Source organism: Lepisosteus platostomus, chromosome 7 (assembly GCF_059453375.1).
Source record: "Lepisosteus platostomus isolate fLepPlt1 chromosome 7, fLepPlt1.hap1, whole genome shotgun sequence".
Lineage (NCBI taxonomy): Eukaryota > Metazoa > Chordata > Actinopteri > Semionotiformes > Lepisosteidae > Lepisosteus > Lepisosteus platostomus.
This window is the reverse complement of record NC_142617.1, coordinates 48,327,908-48,350,784: the sequence shown is the minus strand read 5'-3', so window position 1 is coordinate 48,350,784 and position 22,877 is coordinate 48,327,908. Positions and strand designations below refer to the sequence as shown.

At 36.9% G+C, this 22,877-nt stretch overlaps 1 protein-coding gene across 2 annotated transcripts in view; it reads left to right on the top strand.

Moving 5' to 3' along the window:
• Positions 1–22,877, top strand: part of LOC148659017 (WD repeat-containing protein 72-like) — a 78,608-nt gene that overhangs the window by 8,674 nt on the left and 47,057 nt on the right. For both annotated transcript variants that reach the window (XM_088640911.1, XM_088640912.1), the window contains exons 8-14: positions 473–618; positions 1,076–1,133; positions 1,417–1,558; positions 2,044–2,283; positions 3,881–4,101; positions 9,095–9,290; positions 22,061–22,281. In XM_088640911.1, the coding sequence (XP_088497037.1) occupies positions 473–618; positions 1,076–1,133; positions 1,417–1,558; positions 2,044–2,283; positions 3,881–4,101; positions 9,095–9,290; positions 22,061–22,281 (1,224 nt within the window). The remainder of the gene's footprint in view (positions 1–472; positions 619–1,075; positions 1,134–1,416; positions 1,559–2,043; positions 2,284–3,880; positions 4,102–9,094; positions 9,291–22,060; positions 22,282–22,877) is intronic.

The window sequence follows — 22,877 nt, the reverse complement described above, 5'->3', positions numbered from 1 at the left end:
ATATAATGTAGTGGAATCACCACAGGAAACAATTACAGAATAGAAAAGCACTAATTAGAACTCCTTTGGAGAATGAGCCGTTGCATTACTGAAAGAGTGAAGGATCATCAGAGATGAAAAACTTCTTCATCAGCAGTGCATAAACCTTATCAAAATATTTTTTCAGGAATGCCTTTTTTTTCCTGTTGTGTGTTGTAGCATTGTGTACTTTAAACAAGATATACATCTTTTCATTGGTACTGCCTGGACACTATTCCACTATCTGCACCTCATCCTTCAAGTATTTAATTCCACATTTTACATGTTTGCAGCCATATTAACCTTACAAATGCTTTTTGTAATTGTTTTTCCTTGAAGTGCAACTAAAGTTAAATGCTTTTTTTTTCATCTACAGCGGTGTTTGTATCTAAAGATGATTATCTCTCTCTAATTGCTTCTGTTAGTAAGAATTTGGCTTTGTTACTTTTTGAAGGTGTATGATTACAGTGATTTCTCCTTGCTGTGTGTGGTATTGAGCAATGCTGGGCAGTGCTTTGCTGGTGGAGAGCTGCTGCCAGCGAACAGACTCATCGTCTGGTCCAAGGACAGAGACAGTTACATCTACCAGCTGTCTGACAGGTGGGCAGCCCTTTTAAAAGTGCAGGTACAAGATGAACTTTGGGAGGTTTATTAAAGGAAATCGCACCATGTCACACATGATCAAAAGGCCGAACAAAAACACTTTAGTGCTCAAAGATTTGTCTCAAGCTTGGTAGCACCAGTCCTTTGTATAGAACAGCAGGAGATGAAGAAATAAGATTATCCATGCAGAACTGGGCAGCTGGGACTAGATCTTTTTTTTTTTGTAAAAAAAGGAGAAAAACATCATGAGAAATTACAACCTACCAATTATTAACATGCGGATTAAAAGTAACTGCTTTTCCCATAAACCTGTAACGAGATTCAGATCTTTTAGATTGACAAAATAATTTCCTATCATTTAAATGATAGAATTTAATGACTTTGTTCATATGGATTGTAGAGGCTTTTCTATGTAACCAGGGGTCCCTTAAAACCTAAATTCTTTATACTACAGAAATCTGAACAGCAAGGAGATCTCTGCCCATATCCTGTGCTACACATCAGAGAGAAAGGTAATGCTCTCACAAGTGAAAAGAAGTCTGGAATGTCAAATTCATGATGTCTGGCATTGAAATTTGAATGAATAGTAAGGGAAAAACTGCATGTTTCACTTCTTTGTAATTATAATACATTATACTTCAATTTGAACACTTATTATCAAATCAATTCTATGTGTATGAGTAGAATTTGTTTAGGAATGGTATTTTTCTTTCTATATGAATAATTGTTTGTTTTTTTTAGTTTACTTCTGGTATTTTGGTATTTAAATCTGTGGCTTTTGTGTATTTTCTCTAGGTTTCTGCACCAGTAATGGGATTTTTAAGCGAAAGAAAGGAACCTTTCTACCAAATTCTTTTCTGTGGTGACGAGCAGGGAAAAGTAACACTGTGGCATCTCCCTGATGTCCCCAGGTTAAATTCTAATGGCCTTCCAGAAGGTAAAAATACCAGATTTTCTTTATCAAAAGGAAAACTACTGCAGATCTAAATCAGATGAGTAATTAAACCATAAGGTTTTGTCAAAATCTGTTCCGGATTGAGGTTTATAACAACCTATATTTTAACACTGTAAAAAATATTGTTGCTGGATTGTTTTCTATGATTTTGTTAGTTGCTTGTTAATTTTAAATTGTTTTATGGTTGTATTGCACTGGCCACTATTTTCAAATTCTCCTCATGGCTAAAATGTTTTTTCTTGTTCTGATGTTAGGCTGCAAATATGGGATGTTGCATTACCTGTAAAGAATATCATGCTTATACAATTGACAATTGTCATCCGTTTTTAGCTCTCTGTCATATAATTTCTCGTAATTTTTCTCTGTATCTTCGGTGACAAGCACATTTCTTCATTTGCAACAGAAATTACAGCATGGCTTTCCATAATCAGAAATGAGGATTTTTCTGCTTCATCATTTTGTTTTAGAAATAGTTGAAAGTGCAGAGTGTCGTTTTGAGGGCTGCCTGGAGAAGAATGTGCCGGGAGAGATCACAGGGCCACTCAGAGGGCACTCTGAGGGCCTGGAGATGATAACTGTGACCGCTAGCGTTAGCATCCCCAGCTACCACCAGCTGGTGTGTGGCTGTGATAATGGCAAGATCATTGTGAAGCTGGCTTTACAGGCAGCCCAGGCACAACTGCTGGGGGGAAGCTCTCAATTAAAAGGTGAGTTATGTCCTTTAATCCCTGAATAGTTGTGCTGCGACACACGAGATTTTACAAGCTACAAGTTAGTTTTTTTGTCTCGCATCCATTGATCACTTTTGTGAAATATATTCTCGAGTGCAGAGCATATGTGGACACACGCCATAGTGGATGTTCGTTTCACAGTATATTTAGGGGTTTCCAGTCCCTTGGGAAGAGCTGAAAAGTACATTGAAAAAATGGGAAAGGAAAGTAGAAATGTTTGCTGGGAGCTCTGCCCCTGTTCTCACAACAAACTCTATTCATTGTCATTACTAACCATACTTGCTCCAAAATGTTCTTATACCACTTATTAGAAGTACAATATATTGTATAAACAACAATTCAAAAGCTGCTAAATCATTTTTTCTTCTTTTCTCTTTGTACAATATTTAGCATTTTATCTTTGTCATCATAAAGCATTGCCATTTTTCACTGCAGGTCTCAAATGTGTTTCTGAAACCATGCAGTGATTTGAGCCACTGCAATGCTCCTGTGCAGATAATTGGTTGCCTGTTCTCATTTCCTGACGTTAAAACAGTCTCTGAAATGTCCTGTAACATCTAAAATTAACACAGGCTATACAGTAATTGTGAGGAAAAATCTTGTAATGCTAATTCTTTTTATAGCTAATTTATCATAATTTATCAATAAAATACAAAAGGTTGTGTACACTTACATACAGTACTGTTTAATATATTGTGACATATAATATACAATCCAAAAATAATCAAAAATATTACTGAAATATAAAAATACAGTTTATTTACACCATGAGACGTTTTACTTTAACTTGTGATGACAATGTCTCTAGCAGACATTATTCAGTGTAACATGCAGTCTTAATATCTTAATATTAATATTAATCTTAAAAATTTTATCCTCATGCAACAAGACTTTTACCCCAGGCCTCCTCTGCCCCCTACTGGCAATATGGTCTGTATGGTATACAGTCAAAATCTCCATAATATATGTGAGTTATTATTATGAAAAATATAATACTCCATAAAAATATATGTGTAAGCAATTATTATTATTATTATTATTATTAATAATAATAATAATATCCAGGAGGCCAGGAGAGGGAATGTGGAGGCTCCCGATGTAGCAGAAACGTCTTTCAGCTAGACACTCAGATATGTTTCTGCCACTGTAAGAGAGCTAGATTAGTATGTTCATCCATCCAAAGAAATAAACGCAGACTATCCCTATTTAGAATAATGGACACACCAAAAGATACCTTTTTCCAAAACGTAACTTCTGTGTACTCCCAAACCATGTGCACAAATGTGCCATCATTGCCCTCATGACATATGGTAGAGGACAAGAAACTGTCTTTGGAAGGAAATTTGAATGATACGACGTAAGAGTTTAAGAGTTATACATTTGTCAATCACTGAAACTCTCTCAATTTCTCTCTCTTTCCACTGCAACACTTTAAGAGAGGTTAATATGGATTCCCCTCTCCTTTTCTAGGAGATTTTATTTTTCAGTGTAATCTGACTGATTTTTGGATCTGTATTGGAGGTAGCAGCTGGCTTGATAATGCCTCACTCTACTTTTTCTCCTCACATTTCAGATGATCAGCCTCTTAAGACTCTTCAAGGCCACATTGGCGCAGTCACTTCTCTCCTCTACCCCTACTGTAAGTCTGAGAGGTTCGGTTCCAGTTGGCTGCTCTCGGGAGGTCAAGACTCCCGTGTCATCTGGTGGGATCTGTTAACAGGAGAGATTCTGCATACGTTTACACTGCAGGCCGGACCAGTGAAGAAACTTCTTGTACTTTCAGAGGAATGCAGTGTAAGTTCCAAAGAAACAGAAATGATTTGTTTTGATAGTGGAAATTGTTATTGATTTTTCTTTTTTTTCACAACCTCGCCTCAGAATGATTTAAATGTTGGGTGCAAATGTTTCTTTTGCCATGACGCACAAAAACCTTGAGAAAAAGGGTAAAGCAAGAAAAAACTAAAAGGGATAAAATACTAGGGAATTAACCCAAAGCAGGAAAGAGGATAGATATGTATTTTCTTTAATTCTTCAAGGTCCCCTTTCCCTTTTAAAATATTCTTCTAAGTTAGATTAGCGGTTCACATAGACATCATGCAGAATTCACTCTTTAATTTGGTAGAGCTGTTAGCTTATCTCAGGTTGTACTTATCAGTATAATTAAGAACTCTATACAACAAGTTTTAATAATACTGTGATTTTTTCTGTTTTAAATAAATTAAGAATTGCAAACTATATTTTACATGCATTGCCGCGAAGGTTTGTGTACCCTCAATGGATGTTAAAATGTCTTACCATGGCACCCTTGTCAATCATAACCAGACTTAAACAAATTTTCTTTCATTTATCAAACATTTACCAGAATCAAATGTTTATGATCTCAAACAAAACTTAAAATTACGATTAACTTAAAATTAAGAATAAGTGTACGGTATGAGAAAATTAGCATTATTAGCACATGTGGGACAATTAAGGGCATAATGGGAATTAAGGTAGTTAAATAATTGAGTAACATTAAAACAAGGAATACATTTGAGTACTCTGGTCCTACAGTATTTTGCAACATTCAGTAATAGTATTCCAAAAATGAGTCAGATCAAAAGTTGTACAAAAGCTTGTTTTTCTGGGTAAACAGAAAAAGTGCAACAAGAAGTATCACTGCACTCAACATTACTTGGTTCTTGCAACCCTAACCCTACACTATCTTGAAAGGTACTGTCATTTAAATACAATTTAAACAGTTTTCAGCTGATTGAAAAATTAACTTAAGATGACACATGATCGAAGAAGTTAAGCTTCTGAGAGCAGATTTTAATGGTTTTGATCATTTTAGGCTTATACTTTGTGGTTTCAGAAACATTTTCAAATCTGATGATTGGATGGCTTTAGGGACAGGTTGCAGAATTGCTCATTTGAAACCCAATCTAGGGATAGGGGTAGAATTCCCACATAACTTAAACATTTTTTTATGCTAAGTGCTTGATTATTGGCCCCGAGGGAACTTTAGGACGAGTGATAATTTGCTATCTGCAACTTCTTTTTCGAACAATGTTGGTCCCCTTTTTGTATATTGCAGCATTCAGTAATTGTATTCCAAAACTAGGTCAGATCAAAACCTCTAAGACCTGTTCTACTGGATGAACTCTTTTAATTTTGTCATTTCACTTGCAACTAGATCTATATCCAGAGTCAACATTTAATGGTCCTTGTAACCCTGACCCAACATTGGCCTGAAAAGCATGCGTTTTCAATACTGTATTTTCAGCATTTTTCAGCTGATTGATAAGTTGCCTAAATAGGATATATATTTTAATCCGATCAATATTCACAAGCTTTTTTCAGTATTTTTCTTTGTTTTAGGCTCATATCTTTTCATTTGAGGAACATTTTCAAATATGATGACTGGAGGGCTTCTGAGACTTACTGTAGGACTGCTCTGTTGAAACCCCAGCTTTGGTTAGGGTTAGCGTTCCCACACTACTTAGACATTTCTAAGGCTCTGTGCTGGATTTTGGGTCCTGAGGGAACATTAGGAAGAGTGATAATTTTCTGCTTTCTGCAACATTTTTTTCGGACACTTTTGGCTGCCTCCTTCGTACATTGCAGCGTTCAAGAACTGTGTTCCAAAACTGACTCAGATCAAAAGTTGTAAGAAAACCTGTTCCACTTGGTAAACGCTGTTAATTTTATCATTTTATGTGCAACTAGATCTATATCCAGAGTCAACATTTAATGGTCCTTGTAACCCTTACCCAACAGTGGCCTGAAAAGCTGGTATTTTTAATACTGTATTTTCAGCATTTTGCAGCTGATTGATAAGTTGCCTAAATAGAATATATTTTTTTAACCTGATCAATGTCCACAAGCTTTTTTCAGTGTTTTTCTTTGTTTTAGACTCATATTTTTGCGTTTTAGGAACATTTTAAAATATGATGACTGGAGGGCTTCTGAGACTTATTATAGGACTGCTCTGTTTAAACCCCAGCTAGGGTTAGGGTTAGTGTTCCCACACTACTTAGACAGTTTTAAGGCTCAGTGCTGGATTTTGGGTCCTGAGGTAACATTAGGTGGAGTTATAATTTACTCCTATCTGCAACCTTTTTTTGGACACTTTTAATTGCCTCCTTTGTACTTTGCAGCGTTCCATAATTGTACTCCAAAAATGACTCAGATCAAAATCTGTTCTACTTGCTTTTAATGCTTTTAATTTTCTCACTTAATGTGCAACTAGATGTACTGTACATCCGGAGTCATCATTTAATGGTTCCTGTAACACTTACCCAACAGTGGCCTGAAATGCACACTCTTTCTATTCTATTTTTTCAGCATTTGTTAGCTGTTTGGAAAATTGCCTAAATAGGATATATTATTGAAGCCGATTAATTTCCAAGAGCTTTTTTCAATGGTTTTGATTGTGTTTCGGCCCCAAGTGTCTAGGGGTAAAGGGGTGTAACATTTAGGATACTTTTTGGAAGCAGGTGGGTTCTGGTCTGGGACTTAGGAAGCGCGACAACAAGGGTTGGTGCAAAAGTGACAATTTTAAGGTCAATAAGTGACTGGTTTGTAATTGGACACAAGAGCACACTGGGTAAGGGAACTAGAGCGGAGCCAAAGGAAAGAAATTAACAAAAAGGAGCTGACTAAGAAAGTGAGGGAAAGCTGACCTGACTACAAAAGAAAACCCGAAACACATGGTCTTCGGCATCTTCAAACGCCCTAGCTAACCTTCACTGACTACCCAAAACTATACAGGACAAATTGCACTCACCCTTACTAAGTAGTGTTACTAATACAAAAATCAACTACGTGTGTAGAATGTACCCAACGACCTAAACTAATCCTATACACAAAGGTTCACACAAATACAGAAGTGAACTACGAATACAAAACGAGAGTAGACACAAGTAACAGGGTACAAAAGAACACAGAGGTTGAACACATAACACGTTAGGGCAAAGTAATGGCAAAATAAATAATAAACACAAACAAACAAAAGTACAAGGAAAACACAAACCAACAGAGCCAAAGCTATACGAAAACACACACACACACACAAAGCCGAAGCAAAACCAAAAATGAAACTAAACCAAAGTCGAGCAGAGCAGGACCAAAGTCAAATAAAAGGTCCCTTCATTCAGAAAACCTCCAGCTTATATACTAAATAAGCTGCAATCTGATTGGCTGAGAAGCTGATTGACGACGTCACAGGGAAACAATGATGTAATGATGGACCAATGGGGGAGGGAGAACAATCAAGGTCTGGAAGTGTGGAACATAGAAAACACACATGGACCACAAACTGGGACATAGCAATTGTTTTAGACAATTGTTTTTTTCATTTGAGGAACATTTGGGTCCCAAGTGAACTTTAGGAGAGTGATAATTTCCACCTATTTTCAATTTTTTCCTAATGTTTTGGCTGTTTATATTGTACATAGTCAGAAACCTTTTTTGCAGCTCAGGGTTTTCTGTACAATTTAGTGGAATCTGACTATCAATTGTCATGCTGCTATCAAGAGAGATTTCATAGGTCCATAGAAAAAAGTTAGTTAATGCTTTTTATTCTGGACTGCATTGCAAGGCCATTTATAAGCATCCAGGGCTCCAAACATCTCCGATCAGTGTAGAAAGAGAAAATATTTAAGACTACAGAGACACTTGGATGTCTCTGTAGGATTTCCCCTGGAGCAACCTGGAAATAATTAATTGAGCTATAAAGTAACATTTTTCTTCCTTTGGGTAATGTCAGTATCCATGCCTCAACCATCAGGGTTAAACTGAATAGGGATGGTTTTCATGTGAGGAATACCATCAACAAATCAGTGCTCTTTGAAACCCATCTCAAGTTTGCCTAAGAACACCTGGAAAATCCAGAAATGTATTTAAAAATAGTCTACCTACATACAAGTTAAACGTTGTCAGGTTTGGGCCACAAGAAGAAACTTTGTGCAAAAACCAAACACTGCCTTGCAACAGAAGAACCCCATCCTGACTCTCAAGCACATTGGTGGGAATATCTTCGTTTGGCTTTGCTTTGCTGCCTTTCATTGACAGGGTCGTGACTTTGGTGTCGTATCAGCAAATTCTCAAGAAGGAAAATGGGAGGTTATATTATTGTCAGCTGAACTTTAGCCCACAGCAAGACAGTGATCCTACACATACAAGAAGACCTACAATGAAATGACTGAACAACAAATTTAACATTTTAGATTGTCTAAGTGCAAATACAGACCTAAACTCCATTGTACAATTTATGCAAGGACCACAAGCCACCAGCTCATGCAAGGAGAATTTAAAATGTTACCTAGTTGAAGTTCTGCATAGAAGAATGGTCCGAAATTCCTAAAAGCTGCTGAGCAAGACTGATAAAGAGTTACCGGAAATTATAGTAGATAATGATACTGTACTACCGCTCAAGGAGTTGCCACCATGTACTGAATCTGAGGGAGAGATTCACACGAGGACATTTACTGTTGGATTTACTGTTTTTGTTAATAAAACAGTTTATAACTTATGTGTTTGTGTTATATTTTTAATCAGATTGTCTTTATCATTTATTAAGACTATCATGAATATCTTACTATGTTTTATGTGTAATATTTGAGAGAATATATACCACCCTAGGGGGCTTGTAAACTTTTTCTCTGCACTTTAGTTCACTCAAAATAATTATGTTCACATTACACAATGTTAAATCTGTTAAACTAAACCCAGCAAATTCTTATTAAGCAAAGCAAGGTATATTGTAGAAGGAATATTTTCTGGTTAATTATTTCTTGTGTTTCAGCCTAAAGTCCATTTGCGTGTCTGTTGCTTGGCAACTGATAACTCGATCGCCATCTTGAACCTTGACGGTCCCGCCTGTATCCTGCATGTCAGGAAACATCTCTTTTCCGTGAATGCAATTCTGTGGCGCCCTGTTGAAGACTTTCTTATTGTTAGCTGTGTGGATGGATCGGTGTACGTCTGGGAAATCGAGAGTGGTGAGTAAACTCTAACAGATTCATGTTGGCGGTTTTTGAGTTTTTGTCAGTGAAATATCAGGAGCAAAGTAAACATTTCCCCCTTTAGACTGGTACAATATCTTCAGTATCTCAAAACACAAAGGCATTGCATGAGCATCTGTACTGTACATGTTGTTCTGTTAGGACCATGCTAGCCAGCACAGTTGGTATAGTGTGACAAACTAATGTTTAACTAATGTTAACAGGCAGCAGCCATATTACCCTGCATTTCATAACTGGTCAGTACCTGGATGGGAGACCTCCAGGGAAAAACTAAGGTTGCTGCTGAAAGAGGTGTTAGTGGGGCCAGCAGGGGTCGCTCACCCTGCGGTCCATGTGGGTCCTAATGCCCCAGTATAGTGACAGGGACACTATACTGTAAACAGGTGCTGTCCTTTGGATGAGACGTAAAACCGAGGTCCTGACTCTTTGTGGTCATTAAAAATCCCAGGGTGTTTCTCAAAAAGAGTAGGGGTGGAACCCCGGAGTCCTGGCCTAATTTCCCATTACCCTTACCAATCATGGCCTCCTAATAATCCCCATCTATGAATTGGCTTCATTACTCTGCTCTCCTCCCCACTAATAGCTGATGTGTGGCTGCCGTTACAGTATGTATGTTTTTTTCATTTTTTGTTATAGGAGTTCTTGCAGAATTACATTACATTTACATATAATAAAATGCATCATTTGTATCTGTATGAATTACCTAAACGTTTTTAATAATATTACCACATAAACTTTGTTTGGTTAGTTATGTACTTGTAACAGAGCATGTGCTGGGAGCATGGGTGACCAAGGGGTCATTCATTTCCTGTTGGGTCCTCTTAGTTTCTTGCTGCACCACAACTGCCCGTATCATTGCTATAATAGCGGCCTCCATTTTCCTAATCCAGCAAAAATTATCCTCAAGCCCGAAGAAAAACGTAAGCGTCACACCACTGCCATCAGACATGAAAGATTCCCCTTTCTGATAGCACAGTAAGGGATTTTCTGTAATTGTATAATTCCGCTGACAGCAGTGGCAAGAGCCTCATTCAACAGTCTTCTTGTTTACAGGCGTACCAACCCAGAAAATCACAGAAGCTGCTACTAATATTACGTAGCTATAATCTTTCCGTGATTAGTTGTACAAGAAGATCTCTAATTTCCATATTTTCCGTATGGTCACTGTTCTTCCTAACCATAAGGATCTGTGTAAAAGACAACCCCTGACTGCCTCAGGAACTGCTTTTATAGTGAGTTAGAGATTCCAGGTGCAGCCAATTCAGTGACTTTCTCGTGAGAACTTGACGAATACGGCTCCCCTAAATAAGATGACCCCGCCCCTTGGTGATTCACCTGTGCTCCCAGCAGTTGCTCTGCTACAGAATTGTGTGTTTTAAAGGACATATAAGATAAGATCACTTTATTGGCCATATACAATTTCTTGTATAAGTAATTCGTCTTTTCGCATACCCCTTGAGACACACAGACAGGAAGAGAAGCCTGGGGTTAGAGTGCAGGGTCAGCCATTTATACAGCGCCTCTGGTGCAGCTGGGGTCAAGGGCCTTGCTCAGGGGCCCAATGGAGTAGGATTCCTCTGCTGGCCGTAGGCTACGCATCCGGCAACCTTCCAGCCACAGGTGCAGATCCTTAGCCACAGAGGCACCGTACTGCCCCCATACAATCACACAGCACCCCTATAAAATCACATTTATAGAATGTGATTGACAATGTAATGGTGAGTGTAGAGGACAGTGGGATAGCCATTAATCATATTGATTATTTAAAAAAATACTTGCTTATTATACATTATAACACTTTACATCTCAAAGAATCCCAAAGAGCTTTACATTTAGAAGGAGATCTGATTCATCCCCCATGAAGTGAAGCCCCCACTCAGGGGGCACAGCAGCCAAAATATATCAGCAGCCCCACCGGACAGCAGCTCAGGTGGAGGAGTGACATCACCGACTGAATTATAGGAATGATTATCTTTAGTTAGACCAGGTTGTGAAATATTGTCCAAATACAGGAGATAGAACCTCAGCTCTTCTTCAGTATCATGCCATATTGGACCAAGAAGACAGGAATTCATTTTAACATCTAATCCTACAGAGTGGGACGCAATCTAAGAGTCGGACATCCTACAGCACAGTGTCCAGGTCTAGAGAGAAGAGAAATCACCTGCTGGTCCACTTGCATCATTTACAGCACTGACCGTGTTTATCTTGGTGACCTCCTATTCTAATAGTGATCAATTCTAACCCTTCTTAGCTTCTGAGATCTGAAGAGATCAGACTATAAGATGATAATGTAATTTCTTCCAGGTCTTTTTAATTAATTTTTTGTGTGAAAAGGTAGACCTGTGCTGGATATGGATCTGAATACTGTATGTTCTACCAATGTAGTTTTTGTTTGCTGAACATCATGAAAAGCACAGTACACTTTACATCAGTCTCTCCGTAGTGCAGTTTTTCGAAAGTGTGGGGCAGCTGTGCTGACATTGCATGAAATAAAGAACAAAGATGTTTATCGTATCCATAATAAAAAAAACTAGCTCCTTATAATTAATTATTAAGTGGAGTAAAATTTACAGCCCTCCCATCTTCAAATTATATAGTTAAATTCTGCCTTGTTCAGCGCACTTTAGTTTCTGTAGCTCTATTTCATCCTAATTGATGAATGTAATGTTAATAATGGACTTAAATTAATTGCTTGGCACTTGTTTCACCAATGTGTTAGACAGGCAAAACAAAGTACAGTCCATAGGCAGTTGTTTTTTAATGTGCAGAAGCAGCCATTAAATAGCTACTTTTTATTATGGGAGAGATTAAAGTAATATATTTTTGTCTTTTATATTAAGACATGCTTAGAATGCTTTCCTGTGTATCCTGCTGAAGTTATGTTCCAGTAATGCCTAAACTACACTAAGCAATCAAAATATTACCAGGTCCAAGAGATTTTACAGTTGGGGTTTTCAGCCTCTAGCTGTGCTTAGTTTGTGAATTTCAAGGTGTTAGACCTCAATGTGAAATTGAGGACAGAGTGGATGGAAAAGGGATAATGGAGGTACTGAGTACTTGACTCTTACTTACACATTGCATCAACATTGTGCACTTACAAATTGTCAAAACCACCACTTTTACACTAACATGGTAACTTAAAACATTTTCAATTAGTAATTTCAAATACCAGATGTGTTTAGGCCTGCACTGTATTTGAAACAGTTCCACACTGTAAGACCTACTGTACCATCTGATCAGTAGGGTTAGCATTATGGTGATCTGCCACTAACCTGTACTGAATGTATAACAGAGCTCAGTGCAGTCATCTCCCACTAACCAATGCTGTATATGAAACAGTAGCCCAGTGAGCTCAGTGCACTGAGCATGTTACAGATCTGACATCATCCCTCTTGAAACCTACTGTAGATGTGTGGAACTGAGCAGTGGCAGAGATGAAGGCTAGATCATCTCTGTCTAGACTCTGAGCCCGTGAGCAACCATGATTAAAACTCAGCAGGTGCAGAGCAGAGGTATACTGTATATACAGTAGCTACTTATGTAGTCCATGGGTAACAAGATTGACAGAAACATCTAAGTTGTAGGATAAAATTAATCTTTTAATTAATCTTTTAGGTATACGTACAGTGTATTCACATTTTAGGTAAAAAAATTAAGATACCGTATAAGCAGGTTTCATACATGATTTGGCATTACCATGCCAAATTTTTGGAGAGTACTGTCCTACATTTTGAAACAATCTTCTAATTTCTGAGGAATTGTGTTGTTAAGTATTTTAGCATATTCAGCACTGGAATGCAGTCCATCAATTTCAGTTCCTGACGATCTACACTGACAGAATGCACAGCATGACAAAGTGAGGTGCTCTGCCTCCTGTTCTAGTTTTTGTGCTTCAAGTCTATTTTTAAGGTGCTTTCAGACAGTGAGCAAATATGGATTCACACAAGGGCCAATTTTCCCAAAAGCCAATTAACCTCTCAGTTAGTCTTTGGATTGTGGGAGGAAACCAGAGTACCCAGAGTACACCCATGCAAACACAGGGAGGCCATTCAGACCTCACACAGACAGGACCCCAGGAATTGAACCCAGGGCCACATCATTGTAATGGAGCAATGCTAACCACTTTGCCACCACCAACTTATTATAAGAGCAGAAATAAAGGTAAGGTAGATGTGAACTAAGGTTACTGTAAATTCAGTGATATCATTTTTATTTTGTTAAAGGAACTTTCGTAAGAGACAGTACCCTGTACACATGACTTTACCTGCTAGGACTAATCAATAAAAGTGTCAGCCCTAAATGTTACACAAGGTCAGTGTAATCCTAAATGAGGTCTTTGAAAGAATGAATTTGCCTTCTCTTCTGATCATCAGTTTTGCCATTTGACAGAAATCCGAGGTCAGTATCCAGCAGTGTATACTGGCAATTTATTACCAAGTGTCAGAGCAGTTTGGCTTTCTCTAACTTTCACTGTTTTTCTTATACTTTGAATGTTTTAAATGAAAGTGATATTTTATCGTGACATACAGTACAGGGCAAAATTCTGGTTATATGTGCTGGAGTCCTTCCAGATTGTGAGGCCTTTCATTTTTTTTAATGTTTTGGTATTAATGTCTTTAATATTATATATTGCCTAACTCCTGGAAGGGTGAATGGATTGTATCTCTGTGCAACATACCAAATGGATTCTGTTGCAGACGACAGTACTGAGATTCTATAATTTCACTGATTTTCACATGTTTTAATTTCCAAGTTCATTCTTTTCTCACTGTCCCTGTATGGTGTTTGTGTAGACCATTGCTTCAAGAGAGTGAATAGCTCAAAGTCAGACTAGTTGCTTTTATTTTAAGCTCTGCTTTTTATATAATGCACAGAATCCTTTATTTGCTACCATTTTCCACTTTATCTTTGACTCTGAAAATAGCGTTACCTTTTTTGATTCCATGCAGTTGTTGTCAGCGCAGACACTGTCATAGTAATAATAATAATAACAATAATAATAATAATAATAATAATAATAATAATAATAATAATAATTGCTTACACTTATATAGCTCTTTTTCTGGACACTCCACTCAAAGCGCTTTACAGGTAATGGGGACTCCCCTCCACCACCACCAATAGTGTCTGTGTAGCTTCCTTGGGCTCCACTGCTTCAATCATACCAGCATTTACTAAAGGTTAACTTGCAATGGTCAACCATCTTGTCCTTTGTGTTTCTTTAATACTTTAGGACAAAGAGGGTGAGCCTTTTGTGCTCATTAAGGGTTTTTGAGTTAGTATGCACTTAACTCTTTTTTTCCTTCCACAAACTATATGGGAAACCTACAAGCTTTCTAAAAGCCTGCAGCTTTGGTCTTTTTTCTGATATTTCAGACAACATTCTTGACTACTTTAATAAGACGAACCTAAACAAAGCTCTAGGGGTGTCATCCTACAGTAAATCCAGACAATATGGGGTAAGCAAAACCTCTGTCTCATTCTCTCCATTTCTGCATAAGTTCTTGATGCAGATATTTACTTGATGTCCAAAGCATGCTGTAGTAATTCCAGCCTTGCCATTATAAGAGGAGCTGGCCTGCTTCATTCCTTCGATGGCATTAAAAAGAGCTGGCTGTCAGTGCCAGACAAATACATAATATTAGGAGGCTGTGCTGTGTATGTGAAGCCAGTTGTTATGGAAACTGAAATAGATCCATTTATTTGGGTCGATCATGTTAGACAGCAGGATCCTTGCTGTTTGTTATATATACCACCTACCTGTACATGTGTAGTGTTGAAGGTTTTGTGTTACCATAGATTTTTCTTTTAATTTTAGTGATGTGTTACATGAAATATATAAATTTCTTCATAGCATGATGTTTTAGGAGCATTCTTCAACTTGTCTTTATAAATTAAATTTGCTCTCAAGTGATTTACAGTATTTAATTAGATATGCAGTTGATTTAAGAGAAAATGGATGCATCTGAGTGGACAGTCCATCTTAATTTATGAGTTCTGAAATAAACTAGTAAAAACACTGTTGGTGATGACCGGATTTATTTCTCTGATACAACATTTCATTTGGCACTCATTTCAAATTGTATGTGGTGCTTGCCTGGGTATTTAATTGCAGTTTTATAACCTTCAAGCATTTACAGTCAGTCTGAGATTTTCATTGTGTATTTAACTTACCAAGTAGGAAAATTGGAACAAATTAGTGGCTTCTAAGCTTCAAAGCACTAATACTAAATGCTTATCCTGAAGATAAGAGTGCATTTAAGAGGGTTAAAATAGAATTCATTCATTTTTTTAAAAAAGTTAACTTCTAAACCATAAACTATGTAGGACTTAAATTGTTTAATTATTTTAACAAATCTAGGTTGTAGCACTGGACACAGTCCAATTTGTTTAATTATTTGGTTATGGTTAACAATAAAAATCTGTAATGTCCATGTTGGCATTAGTATTGGGACATAACAAAGGGAGACATACTGTATAGTGTCTTGCAGAATTGTAGTTATATACAGTAAATCAAGTTTTTCAGATAAAGTTTTATTTTTTAACTGCATGACTTTTAACTATGTTTGACATTTGAATTTTAAACACAATTTGCATTTTTAAGGGCAGCTTAAAGCTGACGTGATAAGGAGATCACAAATCTGTTGATATAGCATTATTGCTTCCTGCTTCGTATCTGGCCATGTCCTGTAACCAACTTGTAAATGTCAACATGATAAGGTTTAAATTAAAGCCTACCTATTTAGCGTTAAGCATTTCCTGAATGGTTTAGATCTATAGTGTGTGCTTAACATGTTTAAAGCTAATTTGCTAAAATAGCACAACCTGTTAGTTGTTCAAAGGTTCCCTATCAATTAGTCTAATGTCTCGAGACCAGCTGTTATAGGTAAGAACAAATACTTGAGTCTCTACACGTTCAGTGATGGTGATGACTGTACATCCTACTGGGTATTCAGAATACACTTGTGCCTTGAAAAGTAATAAGTCATGAAGATGCATAAAAGCTGAATTTTAGGTTAGGTTGCTTTCAATTAGGTTAATGCAATTAAAACGTTTAGCTGTCCTTTATTAGAAAAATATATAAATCATCAAGGTTATTTGACTATGCTGAACCAATTGTAGATGTATCCTCCTTCAACTGCATTTTATTTTACATAAATGTTACATTATTTTACATAAATACAATGTTTCTCTTGACTCCAGAGTTTTCAGTGACTCAGGTAGCTCTGCACTGTTTTTAAAGATCTATAATGTTGCCTGTAGGCATGGTACAGTTTGGAAAACAATGAAATCATAACTTATTAAAAAAAAAATATGTCACATACTGTATGTGATGTGTAGTCTAACTGAGGAGATCAGTTATCACTCAACATAACATTAAACTAAGATGCAATTCTGTCTGAGAAGTGGGAGTTGAAATGCACAGTGTTGTAGAGTATAGAACATTAATGCAATCCTTTCCCTTATGTAGAAAGGCCAACTTTTTTATATAGTTATTGGTTTAGAATTCTAATATTTGTTGCCTAATAAGCAATTTTTTCACTTAGAATCAGCTACCTACTCAGTACTAAATTCCTATTTGTACTGGATGTCCAGTTTAAACAAGCCCTGTTTCATATTATTCTTTGCTAGATCACTCTGAATTAATTCCTCCCTCCCCCCCGTTGTTTCTTAACTTCTTGAATCATATCTCAGTCTTTAGAAAAATGTTTGTTCAAGGTAAATCGCCAAATAGATGATGGCCTATAAATAATTGCTTAATTGCTGAATAATTGTTAATTGCTGAATTCTATTTGTAATACATAATCCCTTTACCTGAGCAAATACTGTAATTGTATTTATATCAAACACCATCAAGTTAAAACATGACATTTACAACATCTTACCATAAAGCTGTGTAAGTTAATCAATAGCAACATATGATTTATTGCCAACCTCTATGCATTGCACCCAGCCATGAGGAAATCACTTAGTTCAAACTAAACAAGTGTTGTTTGGGTTGCCTGATTTTTATACAGGGCCAAGGAAAGGCTTCTGAGTGTCATCGATTGTTTTCTTTATTTATCAGCGCACGTTTTTAACCCATTCATGTATCAAGCCGTGGGAGGAATCGAAAAACGCAGCATTGAAATTTCTTTTTAAGCACCAGAGTGAACTACACTACTATGGGTGTTTTCTCAGAACACTCTAATCTTTTGAATTGTTTGAAGTGCAATATTATTACTATTTAAAACTCTAGGGATTGTAAGCTTTGTTGCATGTTGACTTCATACTTTTCTTCTCTTCTAAAACAGTTAACATTTTCCTTCATTATGGAAAAATATTTTGTGTACTACAGTTCAGATGAGTGGCTTATTTCACCTGGAACCTTCCATTTGAACTATTATCACTAAATTGAGCGTAGACATTAAAATAAAATGTGAACATACTGTACTTCTCCTTGTGGGTAAACTAGCCATATAAATAATAGTAGTCTGAACATTACTTGAGAGTGCGTTACCTTTTTTGCTCCCAGTTTGTTCAAAGAGAAGAGGTGTCCTATGAGCTCTTCCTGTTTTTTTTTCTTAAAATCGGGTTTGGGACACCACAAATAGTGGCATCTTCAGTCTGAATGTACTTTGAATGTGATTCCACCACTGTAATTTACAAACATTCTTCCTTCAAAGGTAAAACAAAAAAATAAGGGAATGCATTACAACCTTATTAGAAACATCAACGGAATGCCGTTTTTTGGGGGGTTGCAGGATTATTATAGTTTCAGAAATGTAATTTCATCACTTTGACCCCTTTGTCCTTGCAAATTTTAGTGATTTACAGTCTCTATCAGCTGATCCCTCTCCGCCCATCTCCAGGTCAGCGGTCAGAATTATATTTTGAGTGGGTGAGTGTGGCCCAGCTGATAAATCCTGCCATTGCCATTTATGTGCTGGAGGCTATAGTGAAGCTGGGGTCAAGGTCGTAGTGGTCACTGCCATCTTTAAATGCATTTTTCATAGCCTGAAGGTTTGGCCGCATGTAAAACTCATTAAGAGCTTATTAATCTGTTTAGGATCCCATGTTTCCATGTAGGGACTGGAGAAAAGCAAAAATAGGTCCCAAAGTGTAAAGAATTTTTAATGCAATATAGATACTTAATCTTAAATATTAAATTATCCAATCTGGCTTCCTTTTATCATTTTCTGTTCTTTAGAGTGCTTGACTATTTAACTAGTTATGCTACCTTTGTGGGTATTGAGACTAAGTAATCTAAAATGTTTTTTGAACTTAGATGCAGAAGGCAAATGGATTTCATTTAGAAGGGCACTCTAGGTCAATCAGTATTATTCTTCTAGTCTGACAATGGACTTCATCTGCAGCTGATGACAAATGATAGCCATTCCAACAGGGCAAGTGACCAGTCACAATGACTGACTGATTGACTGACCCAGTGTGTCTTCCTTCGGTTGCAGTTTTGTAGCACTATTTTTAACAAAAAAATATGTTGTGTTCTTCTTAAATTGATGCAGTATAATATTGTTTTAGATAATTACACAACAGCATCATAGAGATAACCTAAGAGAAACTAGATTAAGTGCTCATATGGTTTGGATCCAAAAAGAGAATAACGTTCATCATCAAAAAGCCAGTTATGCCTAGTACCAGTAGCAGTACCCCAGGGTCTATCCCAGAAGGACAGCAGGAACTACATCCTGAACATGACATAGTTCAATTGACATACTCAGTTTGTTTTTGGGAGGTAGAAAAAAGAACAGAGCAACTACAAGACATCCATGTAATCCATGAAATCCCGGATCCCCAGGCTGAAATTGAACCTGGGACACAAGAGTTCTGAGGTGGCAATGCTGCAAGAGAGGGTCAAGATTATTTAAAAAGTGTTTTAGCATATGTGACAAAGCTTGAAATGTCTTTCATCGGATCATACAGTTGTGGGGCATGAATGCAGCTAACTGAAGTAATAGTATTCAAGATGCTGTATTCAAGAATAGACTTGAATCATCTTCTTTCAGTTATTAAATTGATTACCTACAGATGAGAGCCATAGTATGAAAAAGATTCTTTATTCTGTAACCTTTCAACAGCTCCTCATATGCAGAAGCTGTACACTTGTTAATTTTTCAACCTTTAATACTTTTTAAAGGTTTTTAAATAAAACAAGCTTTTTCTTAAAAGTTACTTGAGCATCTCAGTCTTCATTGCAGCACCCTCACTTGGTATGATTGTGTGATTGTGATACAGACCAGTAGCTGTTTAAGAAGGCAGAATAGTGATGGGTCTTTGGGCTCTCCCTGGTCCTGTCCTAGATAGTTTTAAAAATGCAGCATCGCCTTTTGAGCTGTTTTAAAGAATTTGACAACTGAGAAAATGTTGTAGTTTTTGCCACAGTAGGTAATTTCCATATCCAAGCCACATCAGCTCACAGGGCCAGAATTAATTTTATTGTCCATGGTGAAAAGTGGATCGATCATGAGACCCAACTGGATGGAACACCAGTCCATAGGAGGGATTATCCCCCACCAGTGCTGGTCCCCCTCTTCCAACTGGGCAGACTGGAGGAATCTCTCTGGATACAACAGAATGCTATCAGTGGGGAGTGGAGCCCACAATCAACCAATTACAAGACCAGAGGCCTATCAACTATGCTATGCTGCCCTCATTTTCAATGTTATGGCACAATTTTTACCTTTTATTTTCCAATTAATAACGTAGTGCCAGAAAAGGCCTTCTCCCTCCAACCCACCTTCCAAAACCAATATAAACACACTTGCATCTAGATAACATTTTGAATAATCAAAAGAACAATTGAATAAAAAAACAGAGTGAAGATGGCAGCAATACAATCAATTATACAGTATGTACATGTTTATTAACCACCTGATATACTTTTTTTTCCCCCAGACTTGTGGAAGTTCCACCCTAAATAGTTGTGCTGAATAATAATGTACTCTTAGAATAAGCAACAAATAAATGTCAATCATGGTGGACAGGCTGGGTCAGGTGACCACCTATAACCCTCCAAGTATTTTAAAATGGGAAATGCAGAATGGACACATCTGTATCAAAACTGTAACTACTACCCTGGGGTGTCCTGTGACAATACTCACTTCCTTTCTAATGTTAGTATTGATTGATTTGGTAATAAAATTACCATCGTGTTTCACAAGCCCCAATGTAAAGTGAAATAAATGTTTAACTTGAGATAAAGGTGCAGTGTATGTAATATGGACAATTACAGAGAGCTGTAAGTGTTGTATTTCTGGGAAAGGAAACATGTGGTTGATCAGCATTATGTTAGTTGGCATAATTCGTAAAAAATAGAAATCCCATTGAAGATATATGCAACATTTTTACATCAGTTCAATTTAATTGTTGTCTTTTTGTTAATTAAAGGATTCAATGTAAAGGCTGCTGTACAGTATCTTGTATGTGACATTTGAGGCCGGCAAACAGAGCACGGACGATTAAAATGCAGGTTAATTATCTCATTTCACAGCAGTTAGAAACTCTTATAGACATTCAAAAACCTGTAAGAGGTTTACAATCCACTACAGTTCAAATCTTTATGGGTCTCTGGCTGGAGCAAAGAGCATCTTTCATAAAATATAAAGAGCCGTACAAAGTGAATGTGATTTCAGTAAAGCCTTTGAAGTTACTGACATTTTTCATCATTAGCAGTGTAGATGAAAAGGCTATTGACGTGAGTCTGGGATTTTAATATTTTTATTAAATAAAAAGTCACTCAAATGATTTTTTATGTTTGGTCAAGGGAAAAGAAGGCTGAAGTAGAACATTTAGAAGGAAAGATTTTTTTTACATCTGTAAACCAAAATGTACAACATAAATAGTTTGGTCTGTATTAATTGAAAAACACGACATTGGTCAGAAATGTGAAAATCCCTGGTGGCCTTCATAACTATTGTGCTCATCCCCTTGTGACCTTTACATTATTTAGAGTATTTTGATTCCAATATTATTTACTGAATTTTAAATGTCAGAGAGGAAACACTAAACTCCCCGGCAGCCAACTGCACTTCCTCTGCTCCCTCTGGATCCTGTATGAGAACAGCCACACAAGTTTGAATGGAATCTGGATGCTTTGGCAGTTTCATTTTCATACCTGTTCAGATTAGCGGGAAGAACTTTCAAGCACTTTGATTCAGCTTCCTCACTCTTTAGTTAAAGCACAGGCCTGCAGCTACATTGTCATTTTGTTCATTTTATGATTTAGTTGTTTCCTTCACGTGGGTCAAACCCCGTTGTCTCCCTGTCTGCTTCTAAAGACTGTTTTGTCATAGCTATTTTATGTCCATGTTCTCTTGTTTTTGTAAGTTACATGGATAAACATTGTAGAAGGTTGTCTTTGCATTTTGTCTGATTTATTTTATTGTAAATTTAGTTCTGTCATTAGGAGTACAGTAATTTGGATGTACATACACATGTTGTGTTGTGACATGACTACATCTGGAAAAGTCTGGACAACTGCTTTTAATTTTAAGACCTGTATTTTTCCTTAAAATAAACAAATGTATGAATGACAGTATACAATATGCACGTGGTATAGGAAATAAAATTAATGCATGTTATTAGTGCTATAATTTTAATTTAAAATGCTGCATTTTTAAATGATTTGAACATTTTCACCTGCAAGTCACATTCACATTTGATGTGTTGCTGCCAATATAAAAGAAATTTGCCCCTCTTAAAACAAAAGCTTCAGTTCTTGCGTGTTTCATACTTTTGCTCAGGTACTCTTGATCGACACGAAACGGGAGAAGTAGCCAAGGCAATCCTCAGCTCCTGTGATGAATCCCAGGCATTGCTAATTGATACAGGGGTTCCCGTACCTACAGCAGCCAGGCCTAGCCATCTGCATAAAGCACATCCTGAGGATCATAACCCTGCAGCTCCATCTCAACCAGAAACACCAGCTGCAAACTGCAAACATGCTGATACTGATCTTGATAAGGTAGGTACAATACTTTGTCCACGTAATCAATTTAGTTTCATTTGCATGATTAAGGGATGCAGTAATAATAAGGGATGCATAATAAGTAATAATAAGGGATGCAACTGAGCAAAACATCAACACATACTGTACACTCAGGCATGTGTTTTTCAAAGGGCTGAACAGCAGCATGAGGCACTGATGCAGATCAATATTATTTTCTTGTGGTTTCTGAAAAAATCCAGTGCCAGAGCCTGTGTCCTTTCGGTATGTAGATCCTAATACTGCAATGCAGAATAAAGATTTTGGCCACTTGTGCATTGCACAATAGTGCACCATCACTGTGGAGTTACTGTATGTAAGAAAGTTGTGGAATTGATTCATGTGTGAATATTAGTAAATGGATGAATGTGCTCTGAACAAGATTACCATAATTTATGGTGTTATATGAGCCTTGGATCTGGCTATTAATTATTATGTGGACATTCTTAAGAATTCTGAAGAATTCTGATTATTTATGGAGCATTTTTTTTACATTTAATTTCATTGTTTCCACCTGTTCTTAAGGGGCCGACCCAAAATTCTCTACTGGCCATTTCTGGTTGACATTATTATTG